Source organism: Triturus cristatus, chromosome 8 (assembly GCF_964204655.1).
Source record: "Triturus cristatus chromosome 8, aTriCri1.1, whole genome shotgun sequence".
Taxonomy (NCBI): Eukaryota; Metazoa; Chordata; class Amphibia; order Caudata; family Salamandridae; genus Triturus; species Triturus cristatus.
In genome coordinates, this window is record NC_140591.1 from 975,303,890 (window position 1) to 975,326,936 (window position 23,047).

Genomic DNA, 23,047 nt, shown 5'->3' on the forward strand with positions numbered 1-23,047 from the left:
AATGGAAGAAGACATGGGTAAATAAGTGTCTAAATACAGTGATGTAATATCTGACCTCATCAGCAGAGGATTGCGGTCGCGTGAGTTATAGTTGCCCGCACTAACTATAACGGGGGAATTTCAATGGTTTTTCACGAGTGAAATGTCCAGCTAACTATAACATGTGTGAAACCTATGGTTTTTTAAGTGAATTTGGAAGGTTTTTTAAATGCTAATTCCTAACTATAACGTGTGTGAAACCTATGTTTTTTTCAGTGAATATATATATGTATATATATATGTATATAAAGAGTGTGATTTTCATGTTAAGGTAGCTATAGTTAATACAGGCCTCAATTTAATGCTGAGTGGAAATGATTGTCTGTGGAATATAATTTTTTTCTTTCTCTTGTTTCAGGGGCCAAACTACATCAGTACATGTTAATTTTATTGTATCATAATGTTTTGGTTTCTGTGTGAATGTTTATCTGTATATGTTCCTTGGAGAGCTAAATAATAAACCTCTGCACCTGTGAGAAGAACACACTGACCAAAATTAATCCTTCAACTATCCAATGAAGGTCATGCAGCAAAGACTCCATTGTATGGTATTTGGGAAGAAGGCTGAGACTGGTTTATTAGAAAATGTTCGATACTGATTGGTTTTCTTCATGGGAACCATATGGAGTTCCTTTTCACTGTAAAGATCTGTACTATTTAATTATGCATTACTGAGTAAATTAGATCAGATGCCCCCTTCTGCTGTCAGAGGAGCCACTTCCTTAAGCTCCTGTCAAAAGAGTTAGACTCTTGGCTAAATCCATCCTCACATACCGGACTAAATCTTTATTTGCTTTTGCCTTTAGAGGCCTTATTTGCTGTCACCTTCTGCCTGACTTCTATCCAACTTACCTGACTTCTTAGCTCAGCGTTTTAGGGAACTTCCTTTCATGGGAAGCCTAAGGCTGTCTCGATTTGCTTATGACAAGTTTGAACAGTTTGTCTTTGCTATTTTGAATTGTTTTGCATTAGACTAATCAGTCATGTTACTTACCTTCGGTAACGCCTTATCTGGTAGACACATGATCTAGCCGCAGATTCCTTACCTTTGAACTTCCAGGCATTAGGCTGGATCTGGAAGATTTTTCATAGCAGTAACCGTGCGCACCGGTAGGTGGAGTCGGTCGACTCCGCGTGACGTCGTCGGCGTAATGTTAATCGTCGTTGTGACGTCCACGCTGTCAATCTAACTGCCACTTTGGCGTGCTGATGTCAGTACTTTTTACGACTTTCCACGCCAGAGGCGCGGAGCCATGAAGTGACTGACCATTGTGTGTTAAAAAACGAACAGCTAGAGGCCCGAAGTGGACATCCTTGACATTTAAAACCCATTCTGCAGTGAGGGAAGGATAGGTGGGTCTGTAACGAATTTGCGGCTAGATCTGGTCCCTACCAGATAAGGCGTCAACAAAGGTAAGTAACTTGTCCATCTGATAGAGACATCTAGACGCAGATTCCTTACCTTTGAACAGATACCCAATCAATACCATCCCCGGAGGAGGGATCGTGGAACAGTTCAGACCAGAAAATTCTGTAAAACAGAGTGACAAAAGAGGCCCTCTCTTCGAACATGGAAATCTATGAAGTAGTGTCTGGTAAACGTGTGTAGAGATGCTCACGTAGCAGCTTGGCATATATCCGAAATGGGAACACCACGCTGGAGAGCTGTGGTGGCCGCTTTTGCCCTGGTGGAATGGGCCCTAAGTCCTCCAGGGGGCTCCTTCTTCGTTGAGGCGCGACACATTTTTATACAGAGGATAACCCATCGGGAGAGAGTCCTCTTCTGGACAGCACATCCTCTCTTTGCGCCCACGTACCCTATAAAGAGTTGGCCATCCACCCGGAACTCTTTGGTTCGATCAAGGTAAAACGATACCACTCTTTTTGGGTCCAGACGGTGGAGACGTTCCTCTTCCTTGGAAGGATGCGGAGGCACATAGAAGGTGAGCAGGGTAACCAACTGTCCCAGATGGAAGAATGTTAGTCCCTTAGGAAGAAAAGATGCCCTAGTACGGAGTAGTACCTTATCCGGAAAGGTCGTCAGGTAAGAAGGCTTTGAAGATAGCGCCTGTAGTTCGTGGACTCTCCTGGCAGAGGTTATTGCCACCCAAAAAGATGCCCTGATGGTAAACAACCGTAGAGGGCAGTTATGCAACGGCTCAAACAGTGCACACATCAAGAAGGTGAACACCAAATTAAGGTCCCACTCTGGCATGATGAAAGGTGAAGGGGGAAACAAATGGGTTAGCCCCTTCAAAATCTCTACACTATAGGAGATTTGAACAAGGATGACTGAACAGGCAGCCGGAGAAAAGAAGAAAGGGCCAAAAGGTAGCCCTTCAAAGTGCCCAGAGCAGAGCCCTGCTGGGCCAAACAAAGAATGAAGAGAAGGACTTCAGATAAGGGAGCAGATAAAGGGTCAATAGATCGGTCTGTACAATATTTACAAAACTTGTTCCATTGGCAGGTGTATACTGATTTTGTAGAGGGATGCCTGACTGCCAAGATAACCTCACAGACTTCAGGAGGAAGGACAAAAGCTGTCAACTGTTGCCGCTCAATCTCCATGCAAGGAGGTGGAGAATGGACAGGTTAGGATGGAGGACCCTCCCCTGCTGCTGCGACAGAAGATCCTCCCGAAGGGGCAGTCTGACCAGAGGATCGATGCTCATGTCTAGAAGCTAGGGATACCAAACTCTCCGTGCCCAGTCCAGAGCCACAAGAATAACTTGTGCCTAGTCGCTCCTGATCTTCTGGAGCACTCTGGACAGAAGTGGTATGGACAGAAAGGCGTATAGGAGGCCTGAGCTCCACTTGCGACGAAAAGCGTTGCTGAGCGAGTGTCACCTTGGAAACCTCAACGCGCAACATTGCATGTTCTCTCTGAAGGCGAACAGAACTAACCAAGGCTGTCCCCACTGCTGAAGGAGAACTTGTGTCACCACTGAATGGAGATGCCATTAGTGATCCGCAAGGAACCTCCGGCTGAGCTCATCCGCCCTGGCGTTCAGAGAAGCGGCCAGGTGTTGAACCAGCAAGGAAATGCCCTGACGTTCCAGCCAAGTCTAGAGACAAAGAGCCTCTTGACAGAGGGTCCACGACCCCACTCCGCCCTGTTTGTTGCAGTTCCACATGGCGGTACTGTTGTCTGTGAACACTTGAACAAGCCTTCCCTTAATTGATGGCAAACAGGCTTTTAGTGCCAGTTGGATCGCCCGAAGCTCCAGCAAGTTGATATGGAGCTTGGCTTCCACCGGAGGCCATGGTCCTATGATCTCCACCTTCCCCAGATGGCCACCTCAGCCCAGAAGGGACACGTCTGTCATTGAACCACCCACGGTTCGTCAGCCACCACTGCAGATCTTTTGCAGTGCCCTCTGAAATCTGAACCAGGTCGGTGAGGTTTCCTCAATGCTGTGCCCATTGGAACTTCAGGTCCTACTGCAGAGCCCGCATGTGCCACCGTGCATGGGTCACTAGCAGGATGCAGTCGGCCATGAGGCCCAACAGCCTCAGAGTCAGTCTCACCAAAACCCAGGATAGAGGCTGAAACATTGGCATCATAGCCTGAATATCCTTGACTTGCCATTCGGGAAGAAAGGCCCGAAACTGCACCGTGTGCAGACCACCCCAATGAAAGGAAGCGACTGAAGGGTGGTCAGGTTTAACTTCGGCACATTGATAGTGAACCCCAGCTAATGCAAGAGGTTCGCCGTCATCTGGAGGTGGGAGACGACTGTTTGGGACTAACCATCCTTCAACAACCCGTCATAGAAATAGGGGAAGACTGAAACCCCAGATCTCTGCAGATGAGCTGCGACTACCACCATCATCTTTAACAACACCCGAGGGACACTGGTGAGGCCAAAGTTAAGCACCGTGAACTGAAAGTGCTAGTGGCCCACATTGAACTGCAGGTAGCAACAATGGGCAGGCAGGATGGGAATATGGAAGGAGGCATCCTGCAAGTCCAGCACTACCATCCTGTCTCCTGGGTCCAGGGCAGACAGGACCTGAGCAAGGGTGAGCATCTTGATTTTCTCCTTTTTTGAGGAAGTAATTGAGGGTTTTGAGGTCTAGGATTGGACGAAGGCCTCTGTCATTTTTGGGGACCAGGAAGTAGCAGGAATAGCAACCATTGCCAACTTCGGGCCCGGGAATCCTCTCTATGGCTCCCTTGGCCAAGAGAGAATTGACTTACTCATGGAGCAAAACAAGGTGATCCTCTGTCAGCCAATCGTATGCTGGGGGCATAGATGGAGGAGTAGTCTCGAAGGGGAGGGAGTAGCCCCTCCGGACCGATGTGATGTTTTGTCAGTGGTGGAAGTGATGGCGTATTCTGCCACCAACTGGCCGAGAGTGGTCCTGGGGAATCGGACTAGGAAGGTTTTGCCGTGGAAGAGGGGATGGTGGCTTGGCTCAATTTCTGGTTGCTGACCCAGGAGGCCGCGGTGAGCCGCGTCCGCAGCCCTGCAGAGGTTGCTGAACTTGCGGGCCCTCTGGCCGGATTAGGGTTAGCACAGCTGGTAACCCCTTCCGTAGCCACAAAAGAAGTGAAAATTGGATGAAGCCCCGGGGGCAGTAGTGAGGCCCAAAGAGTTGGCCGTGTCCCGCGAGTGCTTGACGCCCTCAAGGGCAGTATCCTCCTGGTCTCCAAAGAGTCAGGAGCCATCAAAGGGCATGTCCATGAGGTTGGCTTGCACATCCCTCGAGAAACCAGATGTTCTCAGCCAGGCATGGCGACGAACTGCCACTGTCGTGGACATCGCTCTACCTAGCAACTCCGTCATGTCCAAGCCACATCTGATGGTAAACTTCGCTGCGTCTCTCCCATCTGATATAGCTTGGGAGAGTAGAGCCCGGTTCTCCTTCAAGGCTCTGGGCATAGAGAAGGGGATTAGCCCAAGAGGCATGCGGTTTTCACCGCCCGCAGCGCTAGGCTGGTGGAAGAGAAAAGGTTCTTCCCAAGGTTTTCCAGCCTCTTCGATTCCTTGCCCGGGGTGCGGAAGGGAATGCGCCTCGGGATGTGGAAGCTTCGACTACCAAGCTTTGGGAGTGGGGTGGGTGGTGTGGAAAAGTAGGTCCCCCGGGGTTGTGGCGGCGGGCAATAATCCTATTCCCAAAAGCCCCTGTGCTGGACAAGGCCTCCTTGAAAGGCAGTAGGGGTTCTGATCTCAAGACCCCAGGGTGCAGGCCCTCTATTGAGACGTTTGTCTTGACCGCCACTGTAGGAAGCTGTAGGTCAAGGATCTCCGCATCTCTAAGCACCACCATGGCAAAAGTTGCTCCCTCCACCGCAGCCAGGGTAGGAGGGGAAAGCATGCCAGAGTCTGGGGAGGTGTCCAGACCACTGGTGTCACCCAATTCCTCATACCAGTCTATGTCTTGCTATTGCAGGATTTCTAAGGGATCCTGCTCCCGCTCCCCCTCCCAATCCTCTTCCTCCATCCCTAACCCTTCAGAATAGGGCAGATAGAACGGCATGGAGCTCTATGGCGCCGTTGCCGCCAGTCTCTGTTTCGGAGGTCGCCCGACAGGCTCCATGTCGTCGGCAATGAGGATCGGGCTGGCGCCGGCGATGCAAAGGACCTCGGAGCTGGATGCAATAGCGGGAAAGGTCGCTGTGTAGGTGCGACCTGCGTCGATCAGGGCCCGGTAACAGGTCCACTCGGAGGTTGTGGAGCCGGGGCAGGAGCCACTGGCCCAGGAACCATGGGGGGCCCATCCATCCTCTGAGCCTCCGGGGTACAAAGGTGCGCCGCAGGGTCAGGCAACCCAAATATGACACACATGGCGTCATAAAAGTTCTTTGAGTTGGGCGGGGGGTTGCTCCTGGCCCCAGAAAGGGAGGGAAAAACTGAGCCGACCCAGGCACCCGCTCTGCGGAGCGGGGCCTCGTGCTCCGAGGTTCCTCTGACACATCACAAGAAGGGCGGGGCGAAGTCGTAGCATGCTTCGATATCTTGTGCTTTTTGTGATGCCCCTTACCTGTCTTCGACGAATTAGACCAAGAAGACTTTGAATCACTGGATCAGTGCTCGGACCTTCTTCGCGACCGAGATCTGTACCCAGGATCGAGACTGGCAAGGCGACCTCCGCGGTGCCGTACCGTGAGAAGCTTTAGGGACTGCCCCCTCAAAGCCTTATGCGCCATGACCTGGCAGTGGAGGTCACGCTCCAGGCACCACAGACAAACCAAATGGGTGTTCATGACCGACATGGCGCGGTGACAGGCCCTGCACGGCTTGAACCCTGTAGTAGACTTATTTGACATACCTAAACACACCAACGGAGTTGACAAAAAGTCGAAAAAGGTCTGTAAAAAACTGACAGCGGGTAGCGCTCCAACGGAGCGGCACTGGCTGGAACGGAACAAAAAGAACTGACGTCAGCGCATCGAAGTGACGGTTATATTGACGATGTGGACGTCACAACGATGACCAACACGCTGCCGACCGACGCGCAGGGGTACCGCTATGAAAAATCTTCTGGACTCAGCCTGAAAGTTCAAAGGTAAGGAATCTGCAGCTAAATGTCTCTATCCAATAATTTATTCTAAGTTGTTTCCTGAATTACTACTAACTTGAATGATTTGAGTTTGTACTTTGCTAAAATCTACTGACAAACCTTTAAGGTTTGCAAATCTGACAGTCTCTGTTATCATTGTGGGGCCAAATGTGCTCCACTGTAATGTATTATTTTTGATTTTTTGTGTCACACCTTAATCCGGGACTAAAGGTCCATCTGCTCAAGTGCAGGATGTACTTGAGTTTGCACTAACGATCTGCACCTGTGCAATCTTGCTGCATCACTACCACCCATAATGGCAGACAGGCCTTCCTGGATACAGATGGAGAACAAGTACTTTCTCAAACTCTTTTCCAATGGATATCGTATACCTTCCTGGAGAGTCCTCTTCCTGAATGAGCTTCAGGCCACAGGCTGGTCCCAAGGACATGCAGGCTCATAGAACATTTAAAGGAGGGGGGGCATGCCCCCCCTTCCTTGGGCATTTTAATGCCTCGGGGACCAACTGCCCGGGGCTTGTATTGTCTTTTGGGGGCAACACGGACCCCTCCTCAGGCCCGGGGGACTGTCATCTTGGGCAAATGCTAAATAAATCGGGGGAGGACCTCCCCCGTGCACTGGGGATCATCACCTCTCCGGGGATAGTTTGTTTTTAATGGGCGGGGGCTCACAAACTCCTCCCAGTGTCCTGGGGACTGCCATTGCCATGGGGCCAAAATGCTATTTTTAAAATGGGAGGGGGGTCGTGTGGCACCTTTCCTGGGCCGTTTTCAGCCCGGACACAGCCATCTCCCCGGGGCAGGCACCACTAAATCAAAGGAGGGAGGCCACATGTGGCACCAGGAGCCCTGGGGACCACCACCTCCCTGGGCCGGCTCCTGCTATGTCCTGGGGTGCCCACCCCGGGACATAGCCGTTTGCTGTGACTTGGCAGGAGCTTTGATAGCTCCCGCCAAGTCACAGCAAACACTCCACTTTCAGTAAGCAAGACAAAATTCTCTCACAAGCTGGAAGTGGGGCTTATGTCTGATTCCCTGCCTGCTGGAGAGATGGCTAGGCCCTGGGGAAAAGGGTCTCCAAGGCTGTAATAGGCTGTGCAGCCCCTCTCACCCTAGGTTAATGGCCGGGCCCCGGGGATGTGGTCCCCAGGGCCGAAATCGGCATGTGGAGTGGGACCGCACAGCCCCCTCCCTCATTTGGCCACACACTCACAGACCCTCTCAAAGACTTATGCAGTCACTCACATACCCATTCAGAGACTTATGCACCCAGTCACAAACCCACTCATGCACCCAGTCACAGACCCACTCAAACACTCATGCACCGAGTACTAGACACATTGGTCCCCGGGACTGAAATCGGCATGTGAAGTGGGACCGCGCAGCCCCCTCCCTCATTTGGCCACACACTCACAGACCCTCTCAGAGACTTATGTAGTCACTCACATACCCATTCAGAGACTTATGCACCCAGTCACAAACCCACTCATGCACCCAGTCATAGACCCCCTCAGACAGTTATGCTCCTAATCAGAGACTTTTTCAGAAACCGGAAAAAACCCCAATCACAGAGACAAAAGGTAGGGATGGGGGCGTTGTAGAAAAGCCTGGGTCAAAAACTAGCAACAGACTATAGTGTGCATGATTTGTTTGACAATGATGGGATTTCTGAAGTAATGTTTCTAGCATGGAATAAGAATGAAAACTATGTAAACATTCTGGAGGTTAGCTTTAGAGAACCTTTGATGGTCATACACTAAGAAGGTGGCTAGGTGACACAAAAGAAGAGAGCCGTGAATCAGCAGACTTTGATGCTAAACCATTAAATCATCACTACGAGGTAAGCCATATGAAGGAGTAAGGGGCTGATGCAATATGTCAGAAAAGCAGAGCTGGTGGGGACCGAGATGTTAATAGGATATTTAGGTGCTTAGAGAGGGTCATTTTGTAGGACCTTGAGAATTAAGGGGTTGGGAGAAGCTGGAGTACATTGCATTCATAGATTACGTAGACCGCTCAAACTGAAATGTTAAATAAAGATAAAAAAATTCCACATACCTACACCAGTAGCCATTTTTATTTCTTCAAAACTAAATTCCTCTCCTTCATTAAACATAAGCAGTACCAATGTCTGAAAAAGTGATACCTGAATTTCTTTTTTCCCCTAGAATGTAAACAAGTAGCATCGAATTATTTCTATACCACAATGTAGGTCTTTAACATTAATGAGATAGCTGTATAGTCAACCATTGACTGTTTAGAAACAACATATTAATTAATACAAATTTAAAATATACAATAGCTTGAAAAATACTAACACAGCAATTACATTCATCAGCATTTTTGCTCAGTAATGAGAAAATGTATTGATAATTCTGCAAAACATAAATCATATATAGAAACAGATAAAATAACTAAATATGTTAGACTTGGCATATCACAGAGAGTAAAGGAGAAGGGTATTTGAAGAAAAAAAAATCAAAAAAGTAATACTCAAATATCACTTCAGGGTATTTAATTCAGAAGCACAAGCCAAATGATCACTAGCTTGATATAATGGTCGTACCCTAACGCAACCCCCTTTAGCAGACAGATTGCTGCACTTGGTAGTTCTTTGCTGCAAACATCAAAGGTGTCCCCATCCATGAGTGATCCACCAACGGTAAACTGTCCAACTGTTTCTACTGTGTCAATGATTAGTCCAGTGTGTGTTGGGTGTTTCCACTCTATTTTGGCATGCTTCTTAACCACACCGGTTGAAATCATGTGCATAGTACTGTTGAATTACATATGTGTATATATCGAATTTATGTATTCTATCTTTATACAAGATCCAAAAGGTTGGTCATTTTTGTATCTTGACACTTAGTGTTGAGTATGGGCTCATGGACAGAATCGTAAAGGTAGTGAATTGTTGACCATTATTCCTCATCAACCTCAAGATCACCACTTAGTGTGTTCTTCATAGGCTTACTAAAACTTGTTAATGGACAATCTCTAAGTGAGTGGTCTTGGCACAGACAAGGTCAACTCTTGCTTGTTGGGCTTTTATAAATAGACCATGTGGCCTTTGTTGATGTGTGATAATGTTTTGATTCTATGCACTGACAAAGCATCACCATTTAGTATTGAAAAAACGTATCATGCTAGTAAATTGTCTTTATTTAATGCTGCCTGACACAGAGGATACCACTATACGTGCATATTACATTCATGTTGCGGTTTGATTACTGATTGATCTTCTTGGTTTGATGCATCTTATACTAACCAAAGAGTTTTTGTGTTAATACTCTCCTAAAATTATTCCTTTCAATAGCGTCCTATTATATTTACATGTTCATAAACAATCACCTGGGAGATTATTGGGTTACCCTATTTTGTGTTTAGCTATCCTAACTCGACAGCTGGACCTTTACAGGTGTAACAATCCAGCACAGTGTAATTTTTCTCCCCTGTGCTTCAGTCACCCAAGTCTTTCTCCTGCTCAATACTGGAAACAAAGTGTCCTGCAGTGTCAACGGACATGGACATAGAGTTCTTACCCTCATACACTCCTCTCAACTTAGCTTGGGATCATAGTACAGTTGGCGCTACCAACCAACTTTGACCATTGATTTAGAGCTGAGATCACCAAATAAAAATGTGACAACTAACACACCAGTTTCTTTTCCAATGTAATAGTTTTCAAGATTCCCTCACACCTGTTCTACAGCTTGTGCATCAAGTGCCTGAACAATATTGAAATTCAGAAAGCCTGTTCCAAGCTGCCTCCAGCTATGTCATTGTTCCCTCCGATGCCAAGACATTGCTTTGAACAACCTGCAGTATTAACCATTGCCTCCAATTTGTACTTAAACATCACATGCCTATTCAATGTTCCCACCTTTTCATGGAAGGTTAATCCCTTAAAGAAGAGATTCGGAATGTGCCCCCATTATTTAGACCTGCCGATTCATTGCGTCTCCTACATCCTTTAATTCACTTAATGACTGGCTATGGAACTGACACAAAACAAACATGTGGACTACTGAGAGAAGGATCAGTGTTGAGGAGCTGCTGTCCTCGTCACAAAGGTCTAACGTCTCAACAGTAAGCCAATGCGAAATTGTTTATTATTATCAATAAACACATGATCAAATACTCCAGTTTCATTTTCAAAATTTTAAACAAACAGCAATCTGTTTGCCTGTCCCTTGTGCTAATATTCGTTATGCCTTCCTCGGTCACTGCCCAAGTAACAGATCTGCAATTCTGGTTCAATTGCAGGGCCCACTGGCTTTTGCCTTGACGCAGCATACAAACACTGTTTATTTCTGGGACTTCACCTTCCCACCACCGTGGAGTGGGCTGGTTACCATGATGAAACACACTGCATCTTGGGAGAAGTGGTTGTTTAAACTAGAGCCTTTCACTCAAGTGGACCTTGGCTGTGGTTGCCATACTACAGTATTGGCTTTGCGGCAGCTCTGGTTGCATTACCGTCCTATGCCTGGACCCCGACTCGAAAGAGGAGGCGGCAGAGAAAAACCAGGCACTGAATGGATAAAAGCAATCACTTTTAGTAGTATCTTCCCTTTAACATTCTTTTTTTTGATAATCAGATTTCATTGTTTTTTTTGGACAGCTACAGCCCATGAGCTGGGCAAAAGAATTAAACGGTTGGGTTGGGGGGTGTCAGCCGCCCCAAGCGACTTACGCCAATCACATACAGCCTTCAGTACTATACATCAGGATACAATCAGCATCTCCAGGTATAAACTATAGCATTCCCACCATTTATCCCACATCTTAGCATGTTTTGTGGACATTCTCCCGCCAAACGGACAGGGGTTTCTTGTTCAGTCCACCTCCTTACACCACATGGTCAACGTAGGTGGCTTTCCGCGGTTCCATAGTCAGGGTATATCTCTTTTTGCCACCATGGTGGCCACGCCCACCAGCATTTTGTCTCCTCTGGTGTCGTCCCAGCTCATCTAGAATTTCCAATAAAGCACTCTTTGGTGTTCTGCGATTTGATACTTTAGAACTCAGGATAAAGTATCTTCAACCCCGTTCCAACAGGGTGCTATAAGAGGAAACAACCATGTCATATGATAAAAGTCTGCGTCAGTTTGGTGGCAGCATTGGCATGCTGAGGGCAGGGTCTGACCTGCACACCATAGTCGTTGGGGAGTGAGATATGTAGTGTGGAGGTAGTTAATTTGGATCATCAGGAGGCGGAAGGAGAGCAGCAGCTGGCGGGGGGAAGAGGGCATGCATGCCTCCAGCCAATCAATATATTCAAAAGGGCCCACTCAAATCACCCATTTGCTTCTAAGGGGGCCTTGGGTGTCCTGAGAATAGAGTATCAGGGTTCGGTATATTTGTAAGATACCCTTCTGTTGGAAAATGGCCCTCTCTGAAGAGTCACCCTAAACGTTTTGCCTTCCTACTACTCTTTTTGCTCAATTCTTTTTGTTAGCCTTAGGTCTTTGAGTGCTTTACTATTGCTGACCAGAGGTAAAGTACATAAGCTTCTCCCCTAAACATGGTAACATTGGTGTATACACAATTTGCATTTAGTTTACCTGCAAGTCACTTGTAAAGTGGTATACCATATACTGAGGGGATGTAATCTAAATGCTACTAGTGGGCCTGCAGCGCTGGTTGTGCCATCCACACAAGGAGCCTTTCAAACCTGTCTCATACCAGCGATTCCAAAGACCTGTGTGCACAGTTTACTGCCACTTCAACTTGGCATTTAACACCACTTGGCAAGCCTTAAACTCCCCTTTAACTGCACATAAATCACCCCTAAGGTAGGCCCCAGGTATCCCTAAGGGCAGGGTGCTGTGCAAGTAAACGTTAGGACATGTACTGGAACGTTTTGCAAGTCCTAGTGGCGACAAACATCTAAATTCGCTTACACTACTGTGAGGCCTACTCCTCTCACAGGCTGGCAATGGAACTTTCTTAAAACACTTTTCAACTGTAGTTCCTGATCAAAAAGGAGCAGCTGCATCAGGTTTTATATCTTTGAAATGTTAAATCCTCCTAGATGGTAAAGTTGAATTTAACATTAGTATTTTATATAAATGCCACTTTTATAAAGTGGGAATTTCTGTGCTCTTGCTCCTCTGTGTGCCTTGCAGCCTGTCTCCAATACATGTCTGGGGTGGGTGATAGCTACACTTTGTGCATTCCCTTTAGACAGCCACAAACACAGGAAGGGTGGGTGTGAGACAGAACTCATCTGCATTCTGATAGCTCTCCCTGGGCAGGAAGAGAGAGGGGGGTCTGACACCTGAAAAGGGAGTCTTGATTCCAACGCAAAGGGCTAATTACCCCCTACTGATAGTATGGCGCCAGGACTGGGATGAAAGGGGGGCTTGTGCACTTCAAGGGCATACTTTGGAGTCACCCCCAATTCAAAGGCACAATTGGGTATTAGTACTGGGCCTCTGACCCTACCAAGACAGTACTACTGGAACTGTGAAGAACTCGGCCAGGAGTAAAAACAGCAGTGCTGCAAGGATTGCCACTTTGCCTGACTGCTGCTCTGGAAGAACTGCTATTCTGCTTTTCGCTGCTGCCCTGCTGATCTCTACCCTGCTGAGTACAAGGACTGGGCCCATCTCACTTGCACCCAGAGTGAGTACAAGGACTTGCCCCCTGTTCTGAAGTCTCAGGGCCATCAAATATGTCCTTAAATCCTGAAACAGCACATTGTTTTACAGCCGCGTGGAAGCTCCTCAGCATAGCTAAAAGTTAGTGGCATGGTGTAGCGGTGAGTGGAGTGGGGTGGCATAAAGTGGCTTGATGTGGAGTGGAGGACAGGAGAGTGGAATGAAGCGGAGTGGCATAGGGTAGAGTGGCATAGCGTACTGTAGAGTGGCATATAGTAGAGTGATGCAGATTAGAGTGGAGTAGAGAGACAGACTGGCTTGGTGTACAGTGGCGTATAGTAGAGTGGCATAGAGACGTAGCTTGGAATAGAGTTGCGAGTGAAGTAGTGTAGGGTGGAGTGGAGTGGCATGAAGCGGAGTGGGATAGGGTAGAGTGGCATAGCGTAGCGTACTATAGAGTGGCATATAGTAGAGTGTGCAGATTAGAGTGGAGTAGAGAGACAGACTGGCTTGGTGTACAGTGGCGTAGAGTGGCATAGAGACCTAGCTTGGAAAAGAGTTACATATAGTAGAGTGGCATGGAGTTGAGCGGAGGAGAGTGGCATAGAGCGATGAGGCGTAAGGTGGGGATGTGCAGAGTGACGTAGAGTGGAGTGGTGTAGATATGACTCGCATAGAGTGGAATGGCAAGGAGTGGCGCAGAATCAAGTGGTGCAGAGTGGCAGAGAGTGGTGTAGAATATAGTGGCGTAGAATGGGGTGGTGGAGTGGCATACAGTAGGGTGGTAGAGTGCAGTGACAGTGGCGTAGAGTGGCGTAAAGTGGAGTGACGTAGAGGGGAGTAGACTGGCATAGAGTGGTGTGGGGTAGAGTGGAGGAGCATTGTGTGGAGTTGCATAGAGTGGAGTGGTGTGGAGTGGTGTGGAGTAGCATGACGTAGAGTGGAGAGGCATAGAGTGTCCCAGAGTGGAATTTTGTGACCTAGAGTGGCATCCAGAAGAATGGCATAACGTAAAGTGGAGTAGAGTTGCATTGTGTGGTGCACAGTAGAGTAGAGCGGCTTAGCTTAGTGGCGAAGGGTGGGGTGGAGTAAGTAGAGTCGCATGAAGTAAGGGGGCATGACATAGAGTGAAGTGGTGTAGAGTGGAGTGGCATAGACAGGCCTAGTGTGGGGTGGTGAGGAGTAGAGTGGCGTGGAGTAAAGTCTTGCCGAGTGACATTGTGTGGAGTGGAGAGGCATAGAATACAGTCCCACTGTATACAGCGGAGTGGCGCACAGTAAAGTAGCATGGCACAGAGTGGAGTGGCGTAGAATGGAGGGGATTGGCATAGAGTAGAGTGGCATTAAGTAGTACAGTTGTTGGTGTAAGTAACTAAAGTGCCAATAGAGACGGCAGATACGGTGAAAGCAACATAAGAACAAAAGTTACTTACCTGTAAACTGTGGTTCTCCAGTATTGGTGTCTTTCATAGATTCACATGCTTGAATATTCCCCGTCGAAGTGAGAGTCCCACGGTACATAACATAGCAATGTAGTAATAACATAAGCCAATATAGCCATAAAAGAGAGTAAAACCATAGAGTTTTTATGGGTAGACAACTTGTCACTTCTATAACATATTACTGTCATTATGTTCTTGTCCAAATTCCAGCCAATCAGGCGTCCGCACCCTCTTAGAATGTTCTCCTCAGAGGCTCAGGCCCTCAGATTTTCTTAGCACAAGAGTGATATAGTCAAGTAGAAAAAAGAGCCTCTGAGGGTAGGAGGGTGGGTCGCATGTGAATCTATGAAAGACACCAATACTGGAGAACCGCAGTTTAGAGGTAAGTAACTTTTGTTCTTCTCCAGTATGGGGGTGTCTTTCATAGATTCACATGCTTGAATAAGAGTAGTGAGCAGTGATATCAGAACAATACAAGGTACTTAAGAATCAAAGCAACCACAATACCCAGTTCAAAAAGACTATAGGTATATAAAAATAAACATATATAAATATATATAAATAAACAACAAAAGTACCTTGTATACAGGAGGAGGGAAGCATCAGAGGCTCTCCTTATTTAAAAAGATTACGAAGGACTGCCTGCCCCACAGCTGTGTCAGTCTTGTCCGCAGCATCCAGACAGTAGTGTCTTGTAAAGGTGTGTCTGCTGGACCATGTTGCAGCTCTGCAGATGTGTTGAAGAGGCACCCCAGAAAATAGCACAGTGGAATTAGAAACCTTCCTGGTGGAATGAGCTCGAACAGTTGCCGTAAGTGGTTTTCCAGCTTGTTGATGGCAAAAGACAATAGCAGTAGATATCCAGCGTGCTATTGTTTGTTTGGTGACCGGATGACCCTTTCGCATCCGTCCATAGGCCACAAAAATGTGGGCATTTTTACGAATAGTAGCCGTTTCTTGACGTCTAAAGAATGAAGCGTCTTCTCTGCAGGAGTTTGAGGATTAGGGAAAAATGTTTTTAAAATAAATGGCTCATTGAGGTGAAAATCCGATGGCACCTTGGGGATAAAGGCCGGATTGGTGCGGAGCAAGACAGAGTCTTTGGTAAATTGAAGAAAAGGCGGTTTAGCAGTAAACGTCTGTAAGTCACTGACCCGGCGAGAGGAAGTAAGAGCCAGGAGTAGAGAAGTCTTCCAAGTAACATATTTGAGATCGACCTTATGGATTGGCTCAAACGGGGGTTTCATGAGCTGTGCTAATACAATGTTCAAATGCCAAGGTGGAGGTGGTCGACGAATTGGAGGAAACATTCGAAAAAGACCCCTGAAAAATTGTTGAATTACTCTTGACGAGTAAAGCGAGTTGGAGCCATCTTGATGGAAACGTGAGATTGATGCTAAAAAAAATTTAAGGGTAGAGTACGAGAGGCCTGATTTTGCCAGGTGTAAAAAGAAAGGCAAGAGTTGTTCTGGCTTGGAATGGATAGGATGTACTTGAGCTTCATTGCACCATAGACAGAATCTTTTCCATTTGAGTTTATATGTTTTCACAGTTGAAGGTGCTCTATCCTTAGCCAAGACCTCTCTACACTAAAGGAATGTCCAAATTTACAAATTCATAGTGCTCAGGTTCCAAGCCGCTAAACGTAGAGATGCTGGATTGGGATGACAAATTTGGCCGTGTTCCATGGTCAGAAGATTTGGAAGAGGGCGAAGAATGATCGGGGCGCACTGAGACAGGAGCAGTAGTTCCGTGAACCAGATTTGTCGAGGCCACTGGGGGGCTATTAGAATAATGTGACAGGGTTCTTTCCTCATTTTCCGCAGAACTTTGGGGACTAGAGGTATTGGTGGAAAAGCGTAGGCATATATTTTCGACCAGTTCATCAAAAAGGCATTCCCGCATGACTTTAGTTGGGGAAGCCAACTTGCGTAGAACAGGGATTTGCGGGTCAGATGTGTTGCGAACAGATCCAGATTCGGGGGACCCCATAATCTAAAAATTTGATCCAGAGTGGGTTGATGTAATTCTCACTCGTGATTGGTCGTGGATGATCTGCTTAGGGAATCCGCAAGATTGTTCGACGTTCCCGGAACATGAACTGCTGTGAGGACGATGTGATGTTGAATCTCCCAATCCCAAATTTGTTGAGCCTGAAGGGACAGCAAGACGGACCTTGTGCCTCCCTGTTTGTTGATGTAGTGCATGCACATTGTGTTGTCCGTTCGGATCAACACCGAGGCTCCTTGTATGATGCTGCGGAAAGCTTTCAGAGCCAGAAAAATGGCCAGTAACTCCAGCAGGTTGATGTGCCATGTCTTTTGTTGAACGTTCCACTTGCCTTTTACAGTTAGTCGTGGCAAGTGGTCGCCCCAACCCTCGAGAGACGCATCTGTTCTGAGAGTGAAATTTGGATGGACGTCCTGAGGAGACATTTTCTTTGTGAGTCCACCACGAAAGAGCTCTCTTTAGTCGAGGTGCGGCTTTGACTATATCGCTGAAAGATCCAGAGTCTTGAGCCTATCATCTGTCCAATTCCTGCTGGACAGGTCTAATTTTCAGGCGGCAGTGAGGGACTAGAGGAATGCAAGAGGACAACATTCCTAGGACAGATTTCAATTGTCGGACAGAAACTGACTCTTTTAGACGGATGGAAGTCGCTAGATTGCGAAGGCGTAGACGTCTTTTGTGCGACACAAAAGCTTTTGCTTGCTTGGTGTCTAGAATGGCTCCCAAGAACAGTCTGTTTTGAGCTGGGAGAAATTGAGACTTGTCCATGTTGAATGTGAGGCCCAGAGATTGGTCGAGGTACCTGCAGAAAACAGTTTGTTTGGATGCCTGTTCGAACGACTTTGCCTTCAGCAGGCAGTCATCTAAGTATGGAAAGATTTGCACTCCTTGTAGGCGAAGGTAAGCTGCCACCGGTGCAAGGACTTTTGTAAACACTCGGGGAGCGGAACGAAGGCCGAATGGAAGTCTTTTCCGGCTACTCTGAATCTGAGAAATATTCTGTGTCTCGGCAGTATGGGAAGATGAAAATAAGCATCTTGAAGATCCAAAGTTGTCATATACTCTCCTTGGGATAGAAAAGGAAGTACTTCTTGAAGGGACAACATGCGAAAAGTTTATTTTTTGATGTATTTGTTCAGGGCACGTAGATTCTCCCGACTTTTTCTGTATGAGGAAAAACCTTGAATAAAATCCCCTGCCCTTCTGTAGTTTTGGCACCACTTCGATCGCGCCCTTTCTTAATAACATTTTTAGTGGATTTAAAAGTTCCTTTAGGCGAGCAGGAGGGGGACCTTTTGGTGGAGAATTGGGAGGAATCTTTACAAATTCCAATGCGTGTCCCCTGCGCACAATATCCAAAACCCATTGATCGGCAGTAATTAGTGACCATTTGGAGTAGAAGTGGGAGATTCGACCTCCAACTCTTGAAAAAGTAGGAGGACTTTGTGAAGGTGAATGGTGAAAGTAAATTTTTTGGAGGAATCCTTTCCTCTGTAAGAGTATTTACCTCTGTATTGTGTGTACGTCGAAGAATGCTGTTGTCTATACGACTGCTGATTCTGGGAGGAGTAGCGGTGTTGTCCCTGTCTGTACTGATTGGAGCTTCCTCGAACGGAAGAAGAGGAACCACGACCTCTTGCGCCTCGAAAAAAGGCTGCTTTTTAAACTGTAGAGTTCCGACAGCACGGGCAGTGTCGGTGTCCTTTTTAATTGTTTGAAGGGCATCGTCGATATGCTGGCTAAACAATGATTCACCGTCGTAAGGCATGTCCAGTATTTTTGTCTGTACCTCTTGACGGAAGGACGTGGCCTTTAGCCAGCCCCGACGCCTGAGGACTGCTGCACCAGCCAAAAGACGGAAACCAGTGAAAGACACATCAATAGCACAATCACTTTCCGAGGAAATTCTTTTTCCTTCTTGAAGAATTTTTAATGCCTCTGCTCTAGACGCTTCTGGTATAAGGTCTATAAGAGATGATATGTCAGACCACATTTGACGGTCGTAACGGCCCAAGATAGCTAAAGAATTGGCCGCACGAACTGTAGTTGCAGCCATAGTGGAAAACTTCTTGCCAATACCATCCAGGCGTCTACCCTCTCGGGCTATTGTTTTTAGGACAATATCCTTATGATGGGTAAGGATGGACATGAGTGCCTCTCTCCATAATCGGAAGGGTAAACCTCGTAAAAATGTGTATTCTCCCTAAATTTACTTTCATTTTTAACGCAATTCCATTGGCATTTGATCCTAAACTAATTGAAAAATGTCAGCAAGATATAAATACTTTTATATGGAACAACAAACCGACCAGAATAGCATGGAAAAAGTTGAGGAGAAGAAGGGAGAAGGGTGGGCTTGCCTTGCCGGATTTACTGTATTATGCATGGGCATTCTTGTTGTCGCACTCCAGGATGCTTTTAAAAATGCCATCTATCCTTCATCCAGGCTCAATATATAAAGCAATGTTAATGGGGGCGGAACTTGTAGCAGACGGTTTTATGTTTAAATTTGGGAGTCAGAAATCTTTCAAAAAAATTAAATTAAAGATTTTGCAGTCATGGACCAAAACTTGGTCCAGCATTAGGAAGAGACTGGGGCTCTCCTACTATTCTAATTTCTCTCCAATCTGGGACTCGCCGGGTCTTCCTCCATGCCTAAATGATAGTTTGTCATCTATTATACAACAAGCTGGCATCATTAGATGGGGTCAGCTATTCAAGGATGGTGCATTAATAGCCTGGAATGAATTATATGACCATGTTGGGTCAGGGCTCTCCAGATTCAAATTTATCCAAATGGAAAGTTGGGCTAGATCCCAAAAACGTAGAGATCCCCACCTAGGGAGGGCTAGTATTTTGGAACAATGGTTAGTAGATCGTCCAGGGGGTGGAATAGAAGTAGCCTTATGGTACTGGCAGCTGTTGGAGGAAAGCGACGGGGAGTTTCTCCTTCCAGACCAGTTATGGGGGGGGGGGGGGGGGGGGGGTGACTGGCCTCCAGTGTGAAGATCTTTGGTTAAACTCCTTCGGCCTACTCTATAGAATTGTGAAACCATATTGGCTTAAACGAAATCATCTATTCTCAGTACACCGTGCATATATAACTCCGCTGAGACTTTCCAAATTTCTCCCAGATAAAAAGTGTAACAAATGTAACTGCATCGAAGCTTGTGACGTTCATATGTTTTTGGAATGTCCAGTCATCGCTGGTTTCTGGGAAGAAGTGAAGAATACCTTGAACTCCATCTTAAATGTATCCTTGTCAATAACTCTACCACTTGTCATCTTTGGGTTGGAGGATAACATCACTGGTAAAGCGAGGTCCTTCCTCTTCTATGCAATTTTGTTGGCTAGAAGGCAAATCTGTATTTATTGGACAGAGAAAACAGCCCCATTACACTCTGGGTGGCTTTCATCATTATATGCAACATCCAAAGTTGACCTAAATAGATCATGCAGTAAACACAATTTGGCTTTTTGGAATTTGCTGATTAACTGGCGATAGAATCCGGGTTTTTTTTTTCTTCCCCCCGGGTCCTATGATTATGCCTTCGAATACTCCCTGGACCGGGTCCCCTGCCGAGGTTCACGTATGGTCCTCCAGGTTGAAAATATACCTAGATGGAGTCGGCAAAGCCCCTTTTGTGTTGGGTTAAATCATAATCATAATATACCGTGCTTATGTGTGGTGTAAGGTGGTTGGCTCTCCCAATATTGAGAGTAAGGCAAATGAGGACAAAAAAAAAAAAAAAAAAAAGATGGACATGAGCATGCTACTCATATGAAACCAGTCTTATCCACTTTAAAAAAAAATGGGTTATCTGCTGAATTCAACAAATGCAGATTTAAGATGCAAACACTTGATTATTTGGGCCAAGAAGTAAGCAATTTGGGTATAAAACCTAAGAAGGCTCTGTTGGAAGCCATTCAGAATGTACCAGAAGCTAGGGGGAAGGAAGAACTTAGGGCATTTATTGCCCTTGTAGAATTTCATGCTAAATGTGTGAATTGTTTCTCAGAAAAAACCTATGGAATGAGACAACTGTTAAAAAATAAAATTACATCTGAGTGGTCAGAAAAGCTAAGGGGAGACTTTACCTCCATAAAATATTAATTATGTAAAGCAGCAATTTTGCATGGGTTTTACCCTAATATGAGTTGTATCATCACTATTGATGCGAGTGCAAAATGCTTTGGGGCAGTTTTCACTCAAAAGAGATAATAAAAGCAAAAAGACCACTGTGGCATTTGCATCTTGGTGCTTTTACCAGCTGAGGAACATTACTCAGTGGTAGAGAGAGAGGCATTGGTTGGTGGTACGGGGATTAGAACACTTTAGGAGTTTTGTATGGGGCTTAAGGTGCTGGTGAGGTGTAACAATAAGTGGTGGACCAAGTTACTTACCAGAGGGATTACTTACAGCCACGCTTCGGATTGCGAGGTTATCTATAAGATTGATGGACTATAACTGCAAGGTTCAATATGTACCTGTAGGGAAAAACGAAGTGGCAGACTGTCTTAGTAGACTTACCTTGTCGGTGAGGGAAGGGAGTGAACAAAGGGCCAAAGAGTGGAAGGTGGCTTGGATGAAAGAGGAGCAAAATAATGCAGTATCCATTAAAGAATGCGAAGAAGCCTTGGATGAGGATGTCATTTTGCAGAAGGTGAAATGATATGTTGTTAAGGGATGGAGATCAAGGACTTTCTGGAAGAGGATTGAATCAAGTTTTGGGAAGTGTGTGATGAGTTAGCTGTGTGGTAGGAAAATGTATTGAGAAGAGATAAGATTATCCCAACCCGGTCATTACAAAGTAAAATTGTGGAAGTATGTCATGACGGCCGTTTGGGGATTGTTAAAAGCAAGAAGGAAGTGAGTGAAAAATATTGGTGGCCAGGTATAGATGGAGATGTGGAACGGGTGGTGAGAGGGTGTGTGGATTGTGAATGCTCAGACAAGTACAAGGTGACTTTGAGGCCACCTATGATTCCAGTGGAATGGTGCAGGATGGCATGGGACAACATTGGGGTAGCTGTAAGTTTATTATTGTGGCCATGAATTATTTTACCAAATGGGCAAAGATTGTTTTTGTGGATGTGGTCAGTGCAGGAACAGTTGCAAAATTCCTATATGAATTGTTTCTGAGGGAATGTTTACCTATAAGAGTTATTACATATAATATTCTGCAATTCCGGTCTGCAGAGGTGCAATTGTTTTTACAACGCAATGGGGTGGAACATAAGCTTACCTCAGTTTATCATCTAGACCATGGGTACTCACAAACTTTCTCTCGGGGGCCAAATTTACAGTGTGGTTTGTGGCTGAGGGCCGCTCCGGTGGGGGCGGGGTCAGTGGGGGAGGGGCAGGGCTAAAGCAAAAAAAAATTGTGACCATGAGGTTGAACACAGGTCCCTGCAACAGACGCCTTCGTCCACTGAGCCACCAGACCCGGCATACACACATATCTCTCTCTCTCTCTCTCTCCCCCCCTCCCTCTCTCCCCCTCCCTCCCTCCGTCGCCCTCCTCCCTCCGTCGCCCTCCTCCCTCCGTCTCCCTCCTCCCTCCGTCTCCCTCCTCCCTCCGTCTCCCTCCTCCCTCCGTCTCCCTCCTCTCTCCATCTCCCTCCTCCCTCCATCTCCCTCCCTCTGTCTCTCTCCCTCCGTCTCTCCCTCCCTGTCTCCCTCCCTCTGTCTCTCTCTCCCTGTCTCCCCCCTCTATCTCTCCCTGTCTCTCTCCCTCCCTGTCTCCCTCCCTCTCCCTCCCTGTCTCCCTCCCTCTCCCTCCCTCTCCCTCCCTCTCCCTCCATCTGTCACCCTCCGTCTCTCTCCCTCCCTCCGTCTCCCTCCCTCCGTCTCCCTCCCTCCCTCCGTCTCCCTCCCTCCCTCCGTCTCCCTCCCTCCGTCTCCCTCCCTCCGTCTCCCTCCCTCCCTCCCTCCGTCTCCCTCCCTCTGTCTCCCTCCCTCCGTCTCTCCCTCCCTGTCTCCCTCCCTGTCTCCCTCCCTCTGTCTCTCTCTCCCGGTCTCCCCCCTCTATCTTTCCCTGTCTCTCTCCCTCCCTGTCTCCCTCCCTGTCTCCCTCCCTCTCCCTCCCTGTCTCCCTCCCTCTCCCTCCCTGTCTCCCTCCCTCTCCCTCCCTCTCCCTCCCTGTCTCCCTCCCTCTCCCTCCCTCTCCCTCCCTGTCTCCCTCCCTCTCCCTCCCTGTCTCCCTCCCTCTCCCTCCCTCTCCCTCCCTGTCTCCCTCCCTGTCTCCCTCCCTCTCCCTCCCTCTCCCTCCCTCTCCCTCCCTCTCCCTCCCTCTCCCTCCATCTGTCACCCTCCGTCTCTGTCCCTCCGTCTCCCTCCCTCCGTCTCCCTCCCTCCGTCTCCCTCCCTCAGTCTACCTCCCTCAGTCTACCTCCCTCAGTCTCCCTCCCTCAGTCTCCCTCC

General features: G+C 47.2%; 1 protein-coding gene across 1 annotated transcript in view; it reads right to left on the reverse strand.

Annotated features, from left to right (window-relative positions):
* The window catches only part of CUL4A (cullin 4A), a 408,579-nt gene that overhangs the window by 95,585 nt on the left and 289,947 nt on the right, over positions 1-23,047 (reverse strand). Inside the window, exon 17 of the mRNA XM_085622501.1 lies at positions 8,625-8,730. Coding sequence (XP_085478627.1) covers positions 8,625-8,730 — 106 coding nt within the window. The remainder of the gene's footprint in view (positions 1-8,624; positions 8,731-23,047) is intronic.